General features: G+C 45.2%; 2 protein-coding genes and 1 long non-coding RNA gene across 10 annotated transcripts in view; all 3 read right to left on the reverse strand.

Annotated features, from left to right (window-relative positions):
- Positions 1 to 23007, reverse strand: part of gbe1b (glucan (1,4-alpha-), branching enzyme 1b) — a 401340-nt gene that overhangs the window by 1414 nt on the left and 376919 nt on the right. The window contains exons 16-17 of the mRNA XM_052468704.1: positions 1517 to 1692; positions 1 to 1014 (exon numbers count right to left, since the gene is read on the reverse strand). The exon at positions 1 to 1014 is cut by the window's left edge and continues 1414 nt beyond it. Of these exons, the coding sequence (XP_052324664.1) occupies positions 1630 to 1692 (63 nt within the window). The 3' untranslated portion in view covers positions 1 to 1014; positions 1517 to 1629. The remainder of the gene's footprint in view (positions 1015 to 1516; positions 1693 to 23007) is intronic.
- LOC127908891 (uncharacterized) lies at positions 2938 to 5447 on the reverse strand. Of its 4 annotated transcripts, none has more exons than XM_052468706.1 (3): positions 5201 to 5447; positions 5015 to 5044; positions 2938 to 4809 (listed from the first exon to the last, which is right to left on the reverse strand). In XM_052468706.1, exon 3 carries the CDS (start codon positions 4366 to 4368, stop codon positions 2938 to 2940), a length of 1431 nt encoding a protein of 476 aa, XP_052324666.1. In that variant the 5' UTR covers positions 4369 to 4809; positions 5015 to 5044; positions 5201 to 5447. The 4 variants fall into 4 exon arrangements, with proteins under 4 accessions (XP_052324666.1, XP_052324667.1, XP_052324665.1 ...); XM_052468707.1 differs by lacking the exon at positions 5015 to 5044 and adding an exon at positions 5139 to 5168; XM_052468705.1 differs by having other exon boundaries at positions 5077 to 5447.
- Positions 7912 to 13612, reverse strand: LOC127908892 (uncharacterized). Of its 5 annotated transcripts, none has more exons than XR_008068935.1 (5): positions 13141 to 13612; positions 9233 to 9284; positions 8899 to 9002; positions 8639 to 8846; positions 7912 to 8584 (listed from the first exon to the last, which is right to left on the reverse strand). It is a non-coding gene; the product is annotated as an uncharacterized LOC127908892 (long non-coding RNA). The 5 variants fall into 5 exon arrangements; XR_008068934.1 differs by lacking the exon at positions 9233 to 9284 and adding an exon at positions 12881 to 12932; XR_008068936.1 differs by lacking the exon at positions 9233 to 9284 and adding an exon at positions 13037 to 13088.

Genomic DNA, 23007 nt, shown 5'->3' on the forward strand with positions numbered 1-23007 from the left:
CAAGCCTGTGCATGCTGGAATCAGTGGAGAAGGTAGTACTATTGCTAACTGCATTGGCATTACTGTACCATAAGTAATGCTTTATGTTAGCATGTTAGCATTACTGTAACTCAAGCAATGCTTTATTTGTAAGTCGCTCTGGATAAGAGCGTCTGCTAAATGACTTAAATGTAAATGTATGTTAGCATTACTGTACCACAAGCAATACTTTGTTAGCATTTAGCATTACTGTACCACAAGTAATACTTTATGTTAGCATTACTGTACCACAAGTAATACTTTGTTAGCATTTAGCATTACTGTACCACAAGCAATGCTTTATGTTAGCATGTTAGCATTACCGTACCACAAGTAATACTTTATGTTAGCATTACCGTACCACAAGTAATACTTTATGTTAGCATGTTAGCATTACCGTACCACAAGTAATACTTTGTTAGCATTTAGCATTACTGTACCACAAGTAATGCTTTATGTTAGCATTACTGTACCACAAGTAATACTTTATGTTAGCATTACCATATCCCTGTACCACGGTTTCTTTTCAAGTGTTGTAGGTGTCATACCAAGGCTTGGCAAACTAGTGGTGGGTGGATGGACTCAAAATATGAACGATATATACTGTGGAAATGGCCCCCCCCCTCCCCAAAAAATGGTTTTCAGGTTTTCCTGCTTTATTAGTCTCTGATTCCTGAAATCTTCCAACCTGGGAACTTTGGGGGAAAGTTAGTGGAATTCTGCAACCCTCATCCTGAGGTACATCATATTAGTTGAACCTATAATCAGCAAGGCCCCGACTCGGTCATAGTGGTAAACAACATGCTGCGTTACAGATTACAGATGGTGTTAATATGATCATCTGCTAACTATTGTTAAAGGTGGAAAAAACATAGGAATTCACAAAAGTTGTGAAAGATGGGGAAGGGGGAGGGAAAGGGGGTGGGAGGGAAAGGGGAGGGAAAGGGGGTGGGAGGGAAAGGGGGGGAGGGAAAGGGGGTGGGAGGGAAAGGGGGAGGGAAAGGAGGTGGGAGGGAAAGGGGCAGGGAAAGGGGTGGGAGGGAAAGGGGTGGGAAAGGGGGTGGGAGGGAAAGGGGGAGGGGAAGGGGTGGGGGGGGAAAGGGGGGGGGGAAAGGGGCGGGGGGGAAAAGGGGCGGGAGGGAAAGGGGAGGGAGGGAAAGGGGTGGGAGGGAAAGGGGGTGGGAAAGGGGGCGGGAAAGGGGGGGGAGGGAAAGGGGGTGGGAGGGAAAGGGGGGCGGGGGGAAAGGGGGCGGGAAAGGGGGCGGGAGGGAAAGGGGCGGGGGAAGGAAAGGGGGTGGGGGAAAAGGGGCGGGGGGGAAAGGGGGCGGGGGGGATAGGGGGCGGGAAAGGGGACGGGAGGGAAAGGGGGCGGGAGGGAAAGGGGGCGGGAAAGGGGGGGGAGGGAAAGGGGTGGGAGGGAAAGGGGGTGGGGGGAAAGGGGTGGGAGCGAAAGGGGGCGGGAGGGAAAGGGGGCGGGGGGGGGCATTAGTGGCGTATGGTTGGTTGACACTGAAAAAAAAAAAACGGACAGTGATTGGTTGATAACACTTGAGGTTGGTGCCAGCTGGGCGTCTGTTTCTGCTGGTAGCGAGCGTCAGTAGTAGCAGAGCTCTAATAACAGGACTCGGTGTCGTCATTACCCAGGATCAGAGCTGTCCTGCAGGGGATGTACACCTGGTGGACAGAGACACAGGAGAGGTAAAGGGGAAGGGGGTGGAGAGGGAAGAAGACAGAGGAGACATGTTCATAAGAAAGTCAACTGCAGGTTAAATATTCCTAAATCATCATGAGATGGCCCTCTAGGGTGCTTCTCAAATGGTACCCTATTCCCTACATACTGCACAGGGCTCTGGTTAACAGTAGTACACTACCCATAAGGCTCTGGTCAACAGTAGTACTCTACTCATAGGGCTCTGGTCAACAGTAGTACACTACTTATAGGGCTCTGGTCAACAGTAGTACTATACCCACAGGGCTCTGGTCAACAGTAGTACTCTACCCACAGGGCTCTGGTCAACAGTAGTACACTACCCATAGGGCTCTGGTCAACAGTAGTACTCTACTTATAGGGCTCTGGTCAACAGTAGTACACTACTTATAGGGCTCTGGTCAACAGTAGTACACTACCCATAGGGCTCTGGTCAACAGTAGTACTCTACCCACAGGGCTCTGGTCAACAGTAGTACTCTACCCACAGGGCTCTGGTCAACAGTAGTACTCTATAGGGCCTGGTCAACAGTAGGGGCTCTGGTCAACAGTAGTACACTACCCATAGGGCTCTGGTCAACAGTAGTACTCTACCCACAGGGCTCTGGTCAACAGTAGTACACTACCCATAGGGCTCTGGTCAACAGTAGTACTCTACTCTATAGGGCTCTGGTCAACAGTAGTACACTACCCATAGGGCTCTGGTCAACAGTAGTGCATAGGGCTCTGGTCAACACTACCCAGTCACACTGAACCCATCATACTGAACCGGCTCTGGTCAACAGTATACTACACCAACAGCAGCAGTCATACTGAACCAGCCAACAGGCAGTCATACTGGTCAACAGCAGTAGTCACACTGAACCAGCAGTCAACAGTAGGCCCATAGGGCTCTGGTCAACAGGTCAACAGTAGTACTCTACCTATAGGGCTCTGGTCAACAGTAGTACACTACCCATAGGGCTCTGGTCAACAGTAGTACTCTACCCATAGGGCTCTGGTCAACAGTAGTACACTACCCATAGGGCTCTGGTCAACAGTAGTGCACTACTTATAGGGCTCTAGTCGTACACTACCCAGTCACACTGAACCGGCCAACAACAGCAGTCATACTGAACCGGCCAACAACAGCAGTCATACTGAACCGGCCAACAGCAGCAGTCACACTGAACCGGCCAACAGCAGTCATACTGAACCAGCCAACAGCAGCAGTCATACTGAACCGCCAACAGCAGCAGTCACACTGAACCGGCCAACAGCAGTCATACTGAACCAGCCAACAACAGCAGTCATACTGAACCAGCCAACAGCAGCAGTCATACTGAACCAGCCAACAGCAGCAGTCATACTGAACCGACCAACAGCAGCAGTCATACTGAACCAGCCAACAGCAGCAGTCACACTGAACCGGCCAACAGCAGCAGTCATACTGAACCAGCCAACAGCAGCAGTCATACTGAACCAGCCAACAGCAGCAGTCATACTGAACCAGCCAACAGCAGCAGTCATACTGAACCGGCCAACAGCAGCAGTCACACTGAACCGACCAACAGCAGCAGTCACACTGAACCGGCCAACAACAGTCACACTGAACCGACCAACAGCAGCAGTCACACTGAACCGACCAACAACAGCAGTCACACTGAACCAGCCAACAGCAGCAGTCACACTGAACCGACCAACAGCAGCAGTCATACTGAACCGACCAACAACAGCAGTCACACTGAACCGACCAACAGCAGCAGTCACACTGAACCGACCAACAGCAGCAGTCACACTGAACCGACCAACAACAGCAGTCACACTGAACCAGCCAACAGCAGCAGTCACACTGAACCGACCAACAGCAGCAGTCATACTGAACCGACCAACAGCAGCAGTCATACTGAACCAGCCAACAACAGCAGTCACACTGAACCGGCCAACAGCAGCAGTCATACTGAACCAGCCAACAGCAGCAGTCATACTGAACCAGCCAACAACAGCAGTCATACTGAACCAGCCAACAACAGCAGTCACACTGAACCAGCCAACAACAGCAGTCATACTGAACCAGCCAACAGCAGCAGTCATACTGAACCGACCAACAACAGCAGTCACACTGAACCAGCCAACAGCAGCAGTCATACTGAACCAGCCAACAGCAGCAGTCATACTGAACCGACCAACAACAGCACTCACACTGAACCAGCCAACAGCAGCAGTCATACTGAACCAGCCAACAGCAGCAGTCATACTGAACCAGCCAACAACAGCAGTCATACTGAACCGACCAACAACAGCAGTCATACTGAACCAGCCAACAACAGCAGTCATACTGAACCGACCAACAACAGCAGTCATACTGAACCAGCCAACAGCAGCAGTCATACTGAACCGACCAACAACAGCAGTCACACTGAACCAGCCAACAGCAGCAGTCATACTGAACCTGCCAACAGCAGCAGTCATACTGAACCGACCAACAACAGCAGTCATACTGAACCAGCCAACAGCAGTCACACTGAACCGACCAACAGCAGCAGTCACACTGAACCAGCCAACAACAGTCACTAGTTCACTCTTCCTGATGGAAAACCTCAGGTCTAAGTGTTTTGTTGATCTTTGTGTTTGAATACATTTAAAGTAGGGATTTCCCTCCATGTTTTGGGCAGGTTTAATGACTCCTTGTTATGTGCTTTGTGAAATTACTACATAGTATTATATCTGAAAATAAATTGCATTACTGTAGTTGAAAGTTCTTGCCGGGAGTGAAAATGTTCCTCTTTAAATCAAGACAAAAATACATGTGAAGCATATTGACAACAGTGATTTGTTTCTAGATACTAAACACATTCAACATGAAACACTGATACTGAACATAGACACTATGAAACATTGAGGAATCTGTGGAGGAAACTGTCAACCGGGAGCCATAAACTGGGATTATGGCATCTATCGGTCTTTGGTGGATAGAGGGAGAATAAACATGGCTGCATGAGAATATCTACCCATTCTATTACCCTCTGAATATATATATCTACCCATTCTATTACCCTCTGAATATATATCTACCCATTCTATTACCCTCTGAATATATATCTACTCATTCTATTACCCTCTGAGAATATCTACCCTCTGAATATATATCTACTTCATTCTATATACCCATTCTATTACCCTCTGAATAATATATTCTATTACCCTCTGAGAATATCTATTCTATTACCCTCTGAATATATATCTACCCATTCTATTACCCTCTGAATATATATCTACCCATTCTATTACCCTCTGAATATATATCTACCCATTCTATTACCCTCTGAATATATATCTACTCATTCTATTACCCTCTGAATATATATCTACCCATTCTATTACCCTCTGAATATATATCTACCCATTCTATTACCCTCTGAATATATATCTACCCATTCTATTACCCTCTGAATATATATCTACTCATTCTATTACCCTCTGAATATATATCTACCCATTCTATTACCCTCTGAATATATATCTACCCATTCTATTACCCTCTGAATATATATCTACCCATTCTATTACCCTCTGAATATATATCTACTCATTCTATTACCCTCTGAATATATATAAATATATAAATATATATGTGTAGTGGGTGTGTAGTGGGTGTGTGGTGGGTGTGTAGTGGGTGTGTAGTGGGTGTGTGTGGGTGTGTAGTGGGTGTGTGGTGGGTGTGTGGTGGGTGTGTGGTGGGTGTGTAGTGGGTGTGTGGTGGGTGTGTAGTGGGTTGTGTGGTGGTGTGTGGGTGTGTGGTGGTTGTGTGTGGGTGGTGTGTGTAGTGGGTGTGTGTGTAGTGGGTGTGTAGTGGTTGTGTGGTGGGTGTGTGGTGGTTGTGTAGTGGGTGTGTGGTGGGTGTGTAGTGGGTGTGTAGTGGGGTGTGTAGTGGTTGTGTGGTGGGTGTGTAGTGGGTGTGTGAGTGGACCAACAATAAAGGTAAAGCTTTACCAGATGCAATTTCTAAACCACTCTCCAAAAGACATCCATTTACACAAAATCACAAGACAATCGTATTCAATTTGCACACATCGACAGAGAGACGAAAGTCTAATTCAATTTTCACAAAACCGAGGGTTCATGGAACTGCTGTAACTAAAACAGGCAGGCACACTTTAGCACTACAGTGCAGTGAATAACTCATACAACGTCACCGTCCCAAATGGCACCCTATTCCCTATATAGTGCCCTACTTGGGACCCTATTCCCTATATAGTGCACTACTTGGGACCCTATTCCCTATATAGTGCACTACTTGGGACCCTATTCCCTATATAGTGCACGACTTGGCACCCTACTCCCTATATAGTGCACTACTTGGCACCCTATTCCTTATCATAGTGTGCTGCTTTTCAACAGAACATTTTCTGGCCCTGGCCTAAAGTAGTGCATCACATAGGGAATAGGTTGCCATTTTGGGATGCACAAAATACCTTCAGAAGTATGTTCCCCAGACATAAACCATAGCATCCTCCTCCCAGAGCAGAAGTGACAGATTCAAACTGTGTGCAGAGCTGTAAAGCAATTCAGTCACCCACTGAACTCCCCGAGCTGTCTCTCCGCATCTCACTCACACACACACACGCACACTGTGCAGTGCTCTGCTCCCATGGTGTCAGCCCATCTGTCTGCATCATACTGTACCACACCCCCAGCCCATCCTTCTGCATCATACTGTACACACCCCCAGCCCATCCTTCTGCATCATACTGTACACACCCCCAGCCCATCCTTCTGCATCATACTGTACCACACCCCCAGCCCATCCTTCTGCATCATACTGTACACACCCCCAGCCCATCCTTCTGCATCATACTGTACACACCCCCAGCCCATCCTTCTGCATCATACTGTACCACACCCCCAGCCCATCCTTCTGCATCATACTGTACACACCCCCAGCCCATCCGCAGCGTCACACACATACCCCAACATCACACACACACCCCAGCATCCCAGCCCATCCTCAGCATCACACACACACCCCAGCATCCCAGCCCATCCTCAGCATCACACACACCCCAGCATCCCAGCCCATCCTCAGCATCACACACACACCCCAGCATCACACACACACCCCAGCATCCCAGCCCATCCTCAGCATCACACACACACCCCAGCATCCCAGCACATCCTCAGCATCACACACACACCCCAGCATCACACACACACCCCAGCATCCCAGCACATCCTCAGCATCACACACACACACACCCCAGCATCAATGTTTCACGCCCCGAGTAGTGCAGCGGTCTAAGGCACTGCACGTCAGTGCTCGAGGCGTCACTACAGACCCTGGTTCGATTCCAGGCTGTATCACATCCGGCCGTGATTGGGAGTCACATAAGGGCAGCGGCGTCCGGGTTTGGCCGGTTTAGGCCGTCGTTGTAAAATAAGAATTTGTTCTTAACCGTCTTGCCTAGTTAAATAAATAATAATAATAATAAAATTTTAAAAATGATAATTTAAAAAAAGTTAAATCGCGCACACCCCCAGCCCATCCTTCTGCATCAGTGGCGCTGAGTCTTACTGACTGGGGACTTTTTGCTTTGGCACCAGCTTGGCACCACGGAAGCAAGAGCACAACACACACAACCCCATGCTGCTGAAACACAAACACATTACTCTCATGTCTAATAAAATAGTTACAGGGGGAGTCTCCACAGCTCTACTTAGCACAGAGAGACATCCCAAATGGCACCCTAATCCCTATATTTAGTCCAATAGTTTTGACCAGGGCCCATAGGTAACTGCACTATATATAAAGGGGATTAGATTGTTATTTGGGATGCGGCTACAGAGGGGATCATAATGAATTACTGCACCTGTTTAGACAAAGACTACCACTGTGTCTAACCTGTGATCTGTCAACACACATGATATCAGACCAAAGACTACCACTGTGTCTAACCTGTGATCTGTCAACACACATGATATCAGACCAAAGACTACCACTGTGTCTAACCTGTGATCTGTCAACACACATGATATCAGACCAAAGACTACCACTGTGTCTAACCTGTGATCTGTCAACACACATGATATCAGACCAAAGACTACCACTGTGTCTAACCTGTAATCTGTCAACACATGATATCAGACCAAAGACTACCACTGTGTCTAGACTGTCAAAGACTACCACTGTGTCTAACCTGTGATCTGTCAACACATGATATCAGACCAAAGACTACCACTGTGTCTAACCTGTGATCTGTCAACACATATGATATCAGACCAAAGACTACCACTGTGTCTAACCTGGAATCTGTCAACACACATGATATAAGACCAAAGACTACCACTGTGTCTAACCTGTGATCTGTCAACACACATGATATCAGACCAAAGACTACCACTGTGTCTAACCTGTGATCTGTCAACACATATGATATCAAACCAAAGACTACCACTGTGTCTAACCTGGAATCTGTCAACACACATGATATCAGACCAAAGACTACCACTGTGTCTAACCTGGAATCTGTCAACACATGATATCAGACCAAAGACTACCACTGTGTCTAACCTGGAATCTGTCAACACATGATATCAGACCAAAGACTACCACTGTGTCTAACCTGGAATCTGTCAACACATGATATCAGACCAAAGACTACCACTGTGTCTAACCTGGAATCTGTCAACACATGATATCAGACCAAAGACTACCACTGTGTCTAACCTGGAATCTGTCAACACATGATATCAGACCAAAGACTACCACTGTGTCTAACCTGGAATCTGTCAACACATGATATCAGACCAAAGACTACCACTGTGTCTAACCTGGAATCTGTCAACACATGATATCAGACCAAAGACTACCACTGTGTCTAACCTGTGATCTGTCAACACATATGATATCAGACCAAAGACTACCACTGTGTCTAACCTGGAATCTGTCAACACATGATATCAGACCAAAGACTACCACTGTGTCTAACCTGGAATCTGTCAACACATGATATCAGACCAAAGACTACCACTGTGTCTAACCTGGAATCTGTCAACACATGATATCAGACCAAAGACTACCACTGTGTCTAACCTGGAATCTGTCAACACATGATATCAGACCAAAGACTACCACTGTGTCTAACCTGGAATCTGTCCACACATGATATCAGACCAAAGACTACCACTGTGTCTAACCTGGAATCTGTCAACACATGATATCAGACCAAAGACTACCACTGTGTCTAACCTGGAATCTGTCAACACATGATATCAGACCAAAGACTACCACTGTGTCTAACCTGGAATCTGTCCACACACATGATATCAGACCAAAGACTACCACTGTGTCTAACCTGGAATCTGTCAACACATGATATCAGACCAAAGAATCTGTCAACACATGATACTACCACTGTGTCTAACCTGGAATCTGTCCACACATGATATCAGACCAAAGACTACCACTGTGTCTAACCTGGAATCTGTCCACACACATGATATCAGACCAAAGACTACCACTGTGTCTAACCTGGAATCTGTCAACACATGATATCAGACCAAAGACTACCACTGTGTCTAACCTGGAATCTGTCCACACATGATATCAGACCAAAGACTACCACTGTGTCTAACCTGGAATCTGTCCACACACATGATATCAGACCAAAGACTACCACTGTGTCTAACCTGTGATCTGTCAACACACATGATATCAGACCAAAGACTACCACTGTGTCTAACCTGGAATCTGTCAACACATATTTTTATTTTTTATTTTATTTCACCTTTATTTAACCAGGTAGGCTAGTTGATCTGAACACCATGATATCAGACCAAAGACTACCACTGTGAGAAACCTTTGATCTTCAACCAGATATCAGACCAAAGATTACCACTGTGTCGAATCTTTGATTTAACTGTCAGAACATGATATCAGACCAAAGACTACCACTGTGTCTAACCTGGAATCTGTCAACACATGATAGGCAGACCAAAGACTACCACTGTGTCTAACCTGGAATCTGTCAACACATGATATCAACCAAAGACTACCACTGTGTTAACCTGGAACCTTGTCAACACATGATATCACACCAAAGACTACCACTGTTTAACCAGGTAATCTGTCCACACACATGATATCAGACCAAAGACTACCACTGTGTCTAACCTGGAATCTGTCAACACATGATATCACACCAAAGACTACCACTGTGTTAACCTGGATTCTGTCAACACAGGATATCACACCAAGACTACCACTGTGTCTAACCTGTGATCTGTCAGGCATATTTTTATTTTATTTTTTTATTTCACCTTTATTTAACCAGGTAGGCTAGTTGAGAACAAGTTCTCATTTGCAACTGCGACCTGGCCAAGATAAAGCATAGCAGTGTGAACAGACAACACAGAGTTACACATGGAGTAAACAATTAGCAAGTCAATAACACAGTAGAAAAAAATGGGCAGTCTATATACAATGTGTGCAAAAGGCATGAGGAGGTAGGCGAATAATACAATATTGCAGATTAACACTGGAGTGATAAATGATCAGATGGGCATGTACAGGTAGAGATATTGGTGTGCAAAAGAGCAGAAAAGTAAATAAATAAAAACAGTATAAAAACAGTATGGGAATGAGGTAGGTGAAAAAGGGTGAGCTATTTACCTATAGACTATGTACAGCTGCAGCGATCGGTTAGCTGCTCGGATAGCTGATGTTTGAAGTTGGAGAGGAGATAAAAGTCTCCAACTTCAGCGATTTTTGCAATTCGTTCCAGTCACAGGCAGCAGAGTACTGGAACGAAAGGCGGCCAAATGAGGTGTTGGCTTTAGGGATGATCAGTGAGATACACCTGCTGGAGCGCGTGCTACGGATGGGTGTTGCCATCGTGACCAGTGAACTGAGATAAGGCGGAGCTTTACCTAGCATGGACTTGTAGATGACCTGGAGCCAGTGGGTCTGGCGACGAATATGTAGTGAGGGCCAGCCGACTAGAGCATACAAGTCGCAGTGGTGGGTGGTATAACGTGCTTTAGTGACAAAACGGATGGCACTGTGGTAGACTGCATCCAGTTTGCTGAGTAGAGTGTTGGAAGCCATTTTGTAGATGACATCGCCGAAGTCGAGGATCAGTAGGATAGTCAGTTTTACTAGGGTAAGCTTGGCAGCGTGAGTGAAGGAGGCTTTGTTGCGGAATAGAAAGCCGACTCTGGATTTGATTTTTGATTGGAGATGTTTGATGTGAGTCTGGAAGGAGAGTTTGCAGTCTAGCCAGACACCTAGGTACTTATAGATGTCCACATATTCAAGGTTGGAACCATCCAGGGTGGTGATGCTAGTCGGGCATGCGGGTGCAGGCAGCGATCGGTTGAAAAGCATGCATTTGGTTTTACTCGCGTTTAAGAGCAGTTGGAGGCCACGGAAGGAGTGCTGTATGGCATTGAAGCTCGTTTGGAGGTTGGATAGCACAGTGTCCAATGACGGGCCGAAAGTATATAGAATGGTGTCGTCTGTGTAGAGGTGGATCAGGGAATCGCCCGCAGCAAGAGCAACATCATTGATATATACAGAGAAAAGAGTCGGCCCGAGAATTGAACCCTGTGGCACCCCCATAGAGACTGCCAGAGGACCGGACAGCATGCCCTCTGATTTGACACACTGAACTCTGTCTGCAAAGTAATTGGTGAACCAGGCAAGGCAGTCATCCGAAAAAAACCGAGGCTGTTGAGTCTGCCGATAAGAATTTGGTGATTGACAGAGTCGAAAGCCTTGGCGAGGTCGATGAAGACGGCTGCACAGTACTGTCTTTTATCGATGGCGGTTATGATATCATTTAGTACCTTGAGTGTGGCTGAGGTGCAACCGTGACCGGCTCGGAAACCAGATTGCACAGCGGAGAAGGTACGGTGGGATTCGAGATGGTCAGTGACCTGTTTGTTGACTTGGCTTTCGAAGACCTTAGATAGGCAGGGCAGGATGGATATAGGTCTATAGCAGTTTGGGTCCAGGGTGTCTCCCCCTTTGAAGAGGGGGATGACTGCGGCAGCTTTCCAATCCTTGGGGATCTCAGACGATATGAAAGAGAGGTTGAACAGGCTGGTAATAGGGGTTGCGACAATGGTGGCAGATAGTTTCAGAAATAGCGGGTCCAGATTGTCAAGCCCAGCTGATTTGTACGGGTCCAGGTTTTGCAGCTCTTTCAGAACATCTGCTATCTGGATCTGGGTAAAGGAGAACCTGGAGAGGCTTGGGTGAGGAACTACGGGGCGGAGCTGTTGGCCGAGGTTGGAGTAGCCAGGCGGAAGGCATGGCCAGCCGTTGAGAAGTGCTTATTGAAGTTTTCGATAATCATGGATTTATCGGTGGAGACCGTGTTTCCTAGCCTCAGTGCAGTGGGCAGCTGGGAGGAGGTGCTCTTGTTCTCCATGGACTTCACAGTGTCCCAGAACTTTTTGGAGTTGGAGCTACAGGATGCAAACTTCTGCCTGAAGAAGCTGGCCTTAGCTTTCCTGACTGACTGCGTGTATTGGTTCCTGACTTCCCTGAACAGTTGCATATCACGGGGGCTATTCGATGCTATTGCAGTCCGCCACAGGATGTTTTTGTGCTGGTCGAGGGCAGTCAGGTCTGGAGTGAACCAAGGGCTGTATCTGTTCTTGGTTCTGCATTTTTTGAACGGAGCATGCTTATCTAAAATGGTGAGGAAGTTACTTTTAAAGAATGACCAGGCATCCTCAACTGACTGGATGAGGTCAATGTCCTTCCAGGATACACGGGCCAGGTCGATTAGAAAGGCCTGCTCACAGAAGTGTTTTAGGGAGCGTTTGACAGTGATGAGGGGTGGTCGTTTGACTGCGGCTCCGTGGCGGATACAGGCGATGAGGCAGTGATCGCTGAGATCCTGGTTGAAGACAGCGGAGGTATATTTGGAGGGCCAGTTGGTCAGGATGACGTCTATGAGGGTGCCCTTGTTTACAGAGTTAGGGTTGTACCTGGTGGGTTCCTTGATGATTTGAGTGAGATTGAGGGCATCTAGCTTAGATTGTAGGACTGCCGGGGTGTTAAGCATATCCCAGTTTAGGTCACCTGATATCAGACCAAAGACTACCACTGTGTCTAACCTGGAATCTGTCCACACATGATATCACACCAAAGACTACCACTGTGTCTAACCTGGAATCTGTCAACACATGATATCAGACCAAAGACTACCACTGTGTCTAACCTGGAATCTGTCAACACATGATATCACACCAAAGACTACCACTGTGTCTAACCTGGAATCTGTCCACACATGATATCAGACCAAAGACTACCACTGTGTCTAACCTGGAATCTGTCAACACATGATATCAGACCAAAGACTACCACTGTGTCTAACCTGGAATCTGTCCACACATGATATCACACCAAAGACTACCACTGTGTCTAACCTGGAATCTGTCAACACATGATATCAGACCAAAGACTACCACTGTGTCTAACCTGGAATCTGTCAACACATGATATCAGACCAAAGACTACCACTGTGTCTAACCTGGAATCTGTCAACACATGATATCAGACCAAAGACTACCACTGTGTCTAACCTGGAATCTGTCAACACATGATATCAGACCAAAGACTACCACTGTGTCTAACCTGGAATCTGTCCACACATAATATCAGATCCAATGAACAACATTGGAGACATATTTAGAATCCATGTGAGAACAAAGAGAAACAGAGTGTCTGTTAGTGTTAGGTCTGTAATCAGGGTTAGATAATCCCACACCATTAGGTCTGTAATCAGGGTTAGGGTTAGATAATCCCACACCGTTAGGTCTGTAATCAGGGTTAGGGTTAGATAATCCCACACCGTTAGGTCTGTAATCAGGGTTTGATAATCCCACACCGTTAGGTCTGTAATCAGGGTTAGATAATCCCACACTGTTAGGTCTGTAATCAGAGTTAGATAATCCCACACTGTTAGGTCTGTAATCAGAGTTAGATAATCCCACACTGTTAGGTCTGTAATCAGAGTTAGATAATCCCACACTGTTAGGTCTGTAATCATGGATAGATAATCCCACACCGTTTGGTCTGTAATCAGGGTTATATAATCCCACACCGTTAGGTCTGTAATCAGGGTTATATAATCCCACACTGTTAGGTCTGTAATCAGGGTTAGGGTTAGATAATCCCACACCGTTAGGTCTGTAATCAGAGTTAGATATTCCCACACTGTTAGGTCTGTAATCAGGGTTAGATAATCCCACACCGTTAGGTCTGTACTAAGGGTTAGATAATCCCACACCGTTAGGTCTGTAATCAGGGTTAGATAATCCCACACCGTTAGGTCTGTAATCAGGGTTAGATAATCCCACACTGTTAGGTCTGTAATCAGGGTTAGGGTTAGATAATCCCACACCGTTAGGTCTGTACTAAGGGTTAGATAATCCCACACTGTTAGGTCTGTAATCAGAGTTAGATAATCCCACACCGTTAGGTCTGTAATCAGGGTTAGATAATCCCACACCGTTAGGTCTCTAATCAGGGTTAGATAATCCCACACCGTTAGGTCTGTAATCAGGGTTAGATAATCCCACACCCTTAAATCAAATCAAATTTGATTCGTCACATACACATGGTCAGCAGAGGTTAATGCGAGTGTAGCGAAATGCTTGTGCTTCTAGTTCCGACAATACAGTAATAACCAACGAGTAATTTTACCTAGCAATTCCAAAACTACTACTTTATACACAAAAGTGTAAAGGGATAAAGAATATGTACATAAAGATATATGAATGAGTGATGGTACAGAATGGCATAGGCAAGATGCAGTAGATGGTATTGAGTACAGTATATACATATGAGATGAGTAATGTAGGGTATATAAACATAAAGTGGCATAGTTTAAAGTGGCTAGTGATATATATATATCACTAGCCACTTTAAACTATGTTTAAACCATATATATATCACATCTATATCTATATATAGGCCGGTTGGACATACCACCAAATTCTTTAAAACGATGTTGGAGGCAGCTTATGGTAGAATGAACATTACATTATCTGACAAAAGCTCTGGTGGACATTCCTGCAGTTAGCATGCCAATTGCACGATCCCTCAAAACTTGAGACATTTGTGGCATTTAGAGTGACCTTTTATCCCCCCAGCACAAGGTGCACCTGTGTAATGATCGTGCTGTTTAATCAGCCACACCTGTCAGGTGGATGGATTATCTTGGCAAAGGAGAAATGTTCACTAACAGGGACGTAAACAAATTTGTGCACAAAATATGAGAGAAATAAGCTTTTTTTTGTGCGTATTTCAGCTCACTTCGTTTAATAATTTTGTATTTTTCCTTACGTACTTTACACCAAATTAAAACTGCATTGTTGGTTAAGGGCTTGTAAGTAAGCATTTCCCGGTAAGGTCTACTCCACCTGTTGTCTTCAGGATAGTTAACCTCTGTCAATGTTATTCTGTAATATATTTATATATATTATATATATATAATATAGTATATTGTAATCACGTATTCAAGCTAATCCCATCTAAGTGTATTTATGACACAGGGTAGTGTAAGTTACACAATGTACATAATCACAACTAAAGCTCTCCTCACAAACAGTGCAATGATATTACGTTTTTATGAAAATTGTATTAACATTAGGCTATAGGCCTACGACAATAGCTACTGTATACCAGAGGTTTATTAGGCTATAGGCCTACGACAATAGCTACTGTATACCAGAGGTTTATTAGGCTATAGGCCTACGACAATAGCTACTGTATACCAGAGGTTTATTAGGCTATAGGCCTACGACAATAACTACTGTATACCAGAGGTTTATTAGGCTATAGGCCTACGACAATAGCTACTGTATACCAGAGGTTTATTAGGCTATAGGCCTACGACAATAGCTACTGTATACCAGAGGTTTATTAGGCTATAGGCCTACGACAATAGCTACTGTATACCAGAGGTTTATTAGGCTATAGGCCTACGACAATAGCTACTGTATACCAGAGGTTTATTAGGCTATAGGCCTACGACAATAGCTACTGTATACCAGAGGTTTATTAGGCTATAGGCCTACGACAATAGCTACTGTATACCAGAGGTTTATTAGGCTATAGGCCTACGACAATAGCTACTGTATACCAGAGGTTTATTAGGCTATAGGCCTACGACAATAGCTACTGTATACCAGAGGTTTATTAGGCTATAGGCCTACGACAATAGCTACTGTATACCAGAGGTTTATTAGGCTATAGGCCTACGACAATAGCTACTGTATACCAGAGGTTTATTAGGCTATAGGCCTACGACAATAGCTACTGTATACCAGAGGTTTATTAGGCTATAGGCCTACGACAATAGCTACTGTATACCACGTAGTCAGAGGTTTATTAGGCTTTACAAGCAGATCCTTAGAACTATAATTTATCTTCTCCTTCAGCACCACAAGTTGGTTCAACTACTTTAGTTAACATCACTGCCTGATCCTGGAACTGCTCTATCAACACCACAAGTTGGTTCAACTTCTTTAATTAACATCACTGCCTGATCCTGGAACTGCCCTATCAACACCACAAGTTGGTTCAACATCTTTAATTAACATCACTGCCTGATCCTGGAACTGCCCTATCAACACCACAAGTTGGTTCAACTACTTTAATTAACATCACTGCCTGATCCTGGAACTGCTCTATCAACACCACAAGTTGGTTCAACTACTTTAATTAACATCACTGCCTGATCCTGGAACTGCTCTATCAACACCACAAGTTGGTTCAACTTCTTTAATTAACATCACTGCCTGATCCTGGAACTGCCCTATCAACACCACAAGTTGGTTCAACTACTTTAATTAACATCACTGCCTGATCCTGGAACTGCCCTATCAACACCACAAGTTGGTTCAACTTCTTTAATTAACATCACTGCCTGATCCTGGAACTGCTCTATCAACACCACAAGTTGGTTCAACTTCTTTAATTAACATCACTGCCTGATCCTGGAACTGCTCTATCAACACCACAAGTTGGTTCAACTTCTTTAATTAACATCACTGCCTGATCCTGGAACTGCCCTATCAACACCACAAGTTGGTTCAACTACTTTAATTAACATCACTGCCTGATCCTGGAACTGCCCTATCAACACCACAAGTTGGTTCAACTTCTTTAATTAACATCACTGCCTGATCCTGGAACTGCCCTATCAACACCACAAGTTGGTTCAACTTCTTTAATTAACATCACTGCCTGATCCTGGAACTGCCCTATCAACACCACAAGTTGGTTCAACTTCTTTAATTAACATCACTGCCTGATCCTGGAACTGCCCTATCAACACCACAAGTTGGTTCAACTTCTTTAATTAACATCACTGGCTGATCCTGGAACTGCCCTATCAACACCACAAGTTGGTTCAACTTCTTTAATTAACATCACTGCCTGATCCTGGAACTGCTCTATCAACACCACAAGTTGGTTCAACTACTTTAATTAACATCACTGCCTGATCCTGGAACTGCCCTATCAACACCACAAGTTGGTTCAACTACTTTAATTAACATCACTGCCTGATCCTGGAACTGCTCTATCAACACCACAAGTTGGTTCAACTTCTTTAATTAACATCACTGGCTGATCCTGGAACTGCCCTATCAACACCACAAGTTGGTTCAACTACTTTAATTAACATCACTGGCTGATCCTGGAACTGCCCTATCAACACCACAAGTTGGTTCAACTACTTTAATTAACATCACTGCCTGATCCTGGAACTGCCCTATCAACACCACAAGTTGGTTCAACTTCTTTAATTAACATCACTGCCTGATCCTGGAACTGCCCTATCAACACCACAAGTTGGTTCAACTACTTTAATTAACATCACTGCCTGATCCTGGAACTGCTCTATCAACACCACAATTGGTTCAACTTCTTTAATTAACATCACTGGCTGATCCTGGAACTGCCCTATCAACACCACAAGTTGGTTCAACTTCTTTAATTAACATCACTGCCTGATCCTGGAACTGCTCTATCAACACCACAAGTTGGTTCAACTTGCATTTAATTAACATCACTGCCTGATCCTGGAACTGCCCTATCAACACCACAAGTTGGTTCAACATCTTTAATTAACATCACTGCTTTCCTGGAACTGCTCTTCAACACCACAAGTTGGTTCAACTACTTTAATTAACATCACTGGCTGATCCTGGAACTGCCCTATCAACACCACAAGTTGGTTCAACTACTTTAATTAACATCACTGCCTGATCCTGGAACTGCCCTATCAACACCACAAGTTGGTTCAACTACTTTAATTAACATCACTGCCTGATCCTGGAACTGCCCTATCAACACCACAAGTTGGTTCAACTGGTTAACATCACTGCCTGATCCTGGAACTGCTCTATCAACACCACAAGTTGGTTCAACTTTTTAATTAACATCACTGAGATCCTGGAACTGCTCTATCAACACCACAAGTTGGTTCAACTTAATTAACATCACTGCCTGATCCTGGAACTGCCCTATCAACACTATTGGTTCAACTACTTTAATTAACATCACTGCCTGATCCTGGAACTGCCCTATCAACACCACAAGTTGGTTCAACTACTTTAATTAACATCACTGCCTGATCCTGGAACTGCTCTATCAACACCATTTTATTGGTTCAATTCTTTAATTAACATCACTGCCTGATCCTGGAACTGCCCTATCAACACCACAAGTTGGTTCAACTTCTTTCAATTAACATCACTGCCTGATCCTGGAACTGCCCTATCAACACCACAGGTGGTTCAACTTCTTTAATTAACATCACTGCCTGATCCTGGAACTGCCCTATCAACACCACAAGTTGGTTCAACATCTTTAATTAACATCACTGCCTGATCCTGGAACTGCCCTATCAACACCACAAAGGGACTCTCCAATCATTTAGGCCTATAAACAGTCAGACTCATCACTTAATATTATTATTATTAATATAATAAATGGAAGATAATCACTTCTCACAATCGGGGCTCGTTTAAGTAATGTTACATTAAAGAATCAATGTCTGGCAAGAGCGCATAATGATTCATTTGCATTTCAAATAACAGAACCGAATACCATAGAAGGGGCTTTAACACTACGGTTACACCAAAAACACCTCCTTTCTAATGAGCTTTTAGGATGGTTAGCTGATGCTGAATAACACCTCCTTTCTAATGAGCTTTTAGGATGGTTAGCTGATGCTGAATAACACCTCCTTTCTAATGAGCTTTTAGGATGGTTAGCTGATGCTGAATAAAGTCCCGTCATTTTTTTTTTTATCATGAGTTGAAACTCAACAGAGCCACTAGGCAAGATAATACTCATTCCAAGGTTTTTCTTTATTTGTACTATTTTCTACATTGTAGAATAATAGTGACGACATCAACACTATGAAATAACACATATGGAGTCATGTAGTAACCAATAAAGCGTTAAACACATAGGAATATATTTTATATTTGAGATTCTTCACAGTAGCCACCCTTTGCCTTGATGACAGTTGTGCACACTCTTGACATTCTCTCAACCAGCTTCATGAGGGAGTCACCTGGAATGCATTTCAATTAACAGGTGTGCCTTGTTAAAAGATCATTTGTGGAATTTCTTTCCTTCTTAATGCATTTGAGCCACTCAGTTGTGTTGTGATGAGGTAGTGGTGGAACACAGAAGATAGTCCTATTTGGTAAAAGACCAAGTCCATATTATGGCAAGAACATCTTAAATAAGGAAAGAGAAACGACAGTCCATCATTACTGTAAGACATGAAGGTCAGTCAATCCGGAAAATGTCAAGAACTTTGAAATTTCCTTCAGGTGCAGTCGCAAAAACCATCAAGCGCTGAGGAAACTGGCTCTCATGAGGACCGCCACAGGAAGACGTAGAGATACCTCTGCTGCAGAGGATACGTTCATTAGAGTTACCAGCCTCAGAAATTGCAGTCCAAATAAAATGCTTCACAGAGTTCAAGTAACAGACACATCTCAACATCAACTGTTCAGAGGAGACTGCGTGAATCAGGTCTTCATGGTCGAATTGCTGCAAAGAAACCACTTCTAAAGGAGACCAATAAGAAGAAGAGACTTGCTTTGGCCAAGAAACACGAGCAATGGACATTTGACCAGCGGAAATCTGTCCTTTGGTCTGATGAGTCCAAGATATTTTTTTCCAAACGCTGTGTTTTGTGATATGCAGAGTACTGTAGGTGAACGGATGATCTCTGCATGTGTAGTTCCCACCGTGAAGCAGGGTACCACACTGCTAATAATGAGGGTGATGGTGTTGACGTTGTGCGTGACGATGCAGTCGTGGTTGAACAGGGAGTACACAGGAGGGGGACTAAAGCACACACCCCGAGAGAGGTCCCGTGTTGAGGGTCAGCGTGGCCGATGCATCAGGAAGTTCAGGATTCAGTTGTTTGGGTGGTGAGCTTGACTATGGTGTCGTGGTCGAGGTGGGAGAGGGCAGTGTAGAGTGCAATTCAAATAGCATCGTCTGTGGATCTGTTGGAGGCAATTGAGTGGATCTAGGGTGTTGATGTGTCATGACCAGCCTTTCAAAGCACTTCATAATTTCAGATGTGAGCGCTACAGGGTGATAGTAATTGTGTCAGGTTACCTTGGGAACAGGGAAAGGTGGTCAGCTTCAAACATAATTGGATTACAGACTGGGATTATCAGTCCCAAATGGCCCCCTTTTCCCTCGAAGTGCACAATTTTTTGACCAAAGTACATCAAAAGTAGTGCACTATGTTGGGATGCAACCCTAAAGTAAACAAGATGAGTGAACACTTCTCAAAATCGCCTCCTGTTTTTCAGAAGATACTCCACATCAGAGAAAACAAAATGGGAGGCATATATGGAATTCTAGTCTACGCCTGCAGAATGAATCATACATAAAATGTGGAAAAGTTTAAGGCTGCATCCCTACTTAGTACACTACTTTTGACCAGAACCCTATGGGTTGTGGTTAAAAGTAGTGCACTATAAAGGGAATAGGTTGCCATGTTGGACGTAGTGTTACTAATTTAAATGCTGGTCATGTCTTTAGGAGATGTGTTCTACTCTGTAGCAGTTACAGTCTTTTCTTTCCTTTGATATGTTTTCTGCCGCCTCTAACTTTCACATGTTTTTCTGGGCTCTTCAAGACGAGCCTCTTGCCTTCAAGCTATTTAACGAAATCAGATCGATGCTCAGACAGACATATGGACAGATAAAGGTTTTATGAGGAGGTTCACAACAATCCAAGAACCTCCAGGCTCTCTACTGTGGATCGTCAAGGAGCCCAACATGAACTAGAGTGGGGTATGTGTCTCCTGTCAGTCCAACTAGACTACAGAGTGGGACATCTGTCTCCTGTCAGTCCAACTAGACTACAGAGTGGGACATCTGTCTCCTGTCAGTCCAACTAGAGTACAGAGTGGGGACGTCTGTCTCCTGTCAGTCCAACTAGACTACAGAGTGGGGACGTCTGTCTCCTGTCAGTCCAACTAGACTACAGAGGGGGACATCTGTCTCCTGTCAGTCCAACTAGACTACAGAGTGGGACATCTGTCTCCTGTCAGTCCAACTAGACTACAGAGTGGGACATCTGTCTCCTGTCAGTCCAACTAGACTACAGAGTGGGACATCTGTCTCCTGTCAGTCCAACTAGACAACAGAGGGGGACGTCTGTCTCCTGTCAGTCCAACTAGACTACAGAGGGGGACGTCTGTCTCCTGTCAGTCCAACTAGACTACAGAGTGGGACATCTGTCTCCTGTCAGTCCAACTAGACTACAGAGTGGGACATCTGTCTCCTGTCAGTCCAACTAGACAACAGAGGGGGACGTCTGTCTCCTGTCAGTCCAACTAGACTACAGAGTGGGACATCTGTCTCCTGTCAGTCCAACTAGACAACAGAGGGGGACGTCTGTCTCCTGTCAGTCCAACTAGACTACAGAGGGGGACGTCTGTCTCCTGTCAGTCCAACTAGACTACAGAGTGGGACATCTGTCTCCTGTCAGTCCAACTAGACAACAGAGGGGGACGTCTGTCTCCTGTCAGTCCAACTAGACTACAGAGTGGGACATCTGTCTCCTGTCAGTCCAACTAGACAACAGAGGGGGACGTCTGTCTCCTGTCAGTCCAACTAGACTACAGAGGGGGACGTCTGTCTCCTGTCAGTCCAACTAGACTACAGAGTGGGACATCTGTCTCCTGTCAGTCCAACTAGAGTACAGAGTGGGGACGTCTGTCTCCTGTCAGTCCAACTAGACTACAGAGTGGGGACGTCTGTCTCCTGTCAGTCCAACTAGACAACAGAGTGGGACATCTGTCTCCTGTCAGTCCAACTAGACAACAGAGTGGGACATCTGTCTCCTGTCAGTCCAACTAGACAACAGAGTGGGACATCTGTCTCCTGTCAGTCCAAGTAGACTACAGAGTGGGACATCTGTCTCCTGTCAGTCCAACTAGACTACAGAGTGGGACATCTGTCTACTGTCAATCCAACTAGACAACAGAGGGGGACGTCTGTCTCCTGTCAGTCCAACTAGACTACAGAGTGGGACGTCTGTCTCCTGTCAGTCCAACTAGAGTACAGAGGGGGACGTCTGTCTCCTGTCAGTCCAACTAGAGTACAGAGGGGGACGTCTGTCTCCTGTCAGTCCAACTAGACAACAGAGTGGGACGTCTGTCTCCTGTCAGTCCAACTAGACTACAGAGTGGGACATCTGTCTCCTGTCAGTCCAACTAGACTACAGAGTGGGACATCTGTCTCCTGTCAGTCCAACTAGACTACAGAGTGGGACGTCTGTCTCCTGTCAGTCCAACGAGACTACAGAGTGGGACATCTGTCTCCTGTCAGTCCAACTAGACTACAGAGTGGGACATCTGTCTCCTGTCAGTCCAACTAGACTACAGAGTGGGACATCTGTCTCCTGTCAGTCCAACTAGACTACAGAGTGGGACATCTGTCTCCTGTCAGTCCAACTAGACAACAGAGTGGGACGTCTGTCTCCTGTCAGTCCAACTAGACTACAGAGTGGGACATCTGTCTCCTGTCAGTCCAACTAGACAACAGAGTGGGACATCTGTCTCCTGTCAGTCCAACTAGACAACAGAGTGGGACATCTGTCTCCTGTCAGTCCAACTAGACAACAGAGTGGGACATCTGTCTCCTGTCAGTCCAACTAGACTACAGAGTGGGGACGTCTGTCTCCTGTCAGTCCAACTAGACTACAGAGGGGGACGTCTGTCTCCTGTCTGTCCA

This window comes from Oncorhynchus keta, chromosome 18, assembly GCF_023373465.1.
Source record: "Oncorhynchus keta strain PuntledgeMale-10-30-2019 chromosome 18, Oket_V2, whole genome shotgun sequence".
NCBI lineage: Eukaryota > Metazoa > Chordata > Actinopteri > Salmoniformes > Salmonidae > Oncorhynchus > Oncorhynchus keta.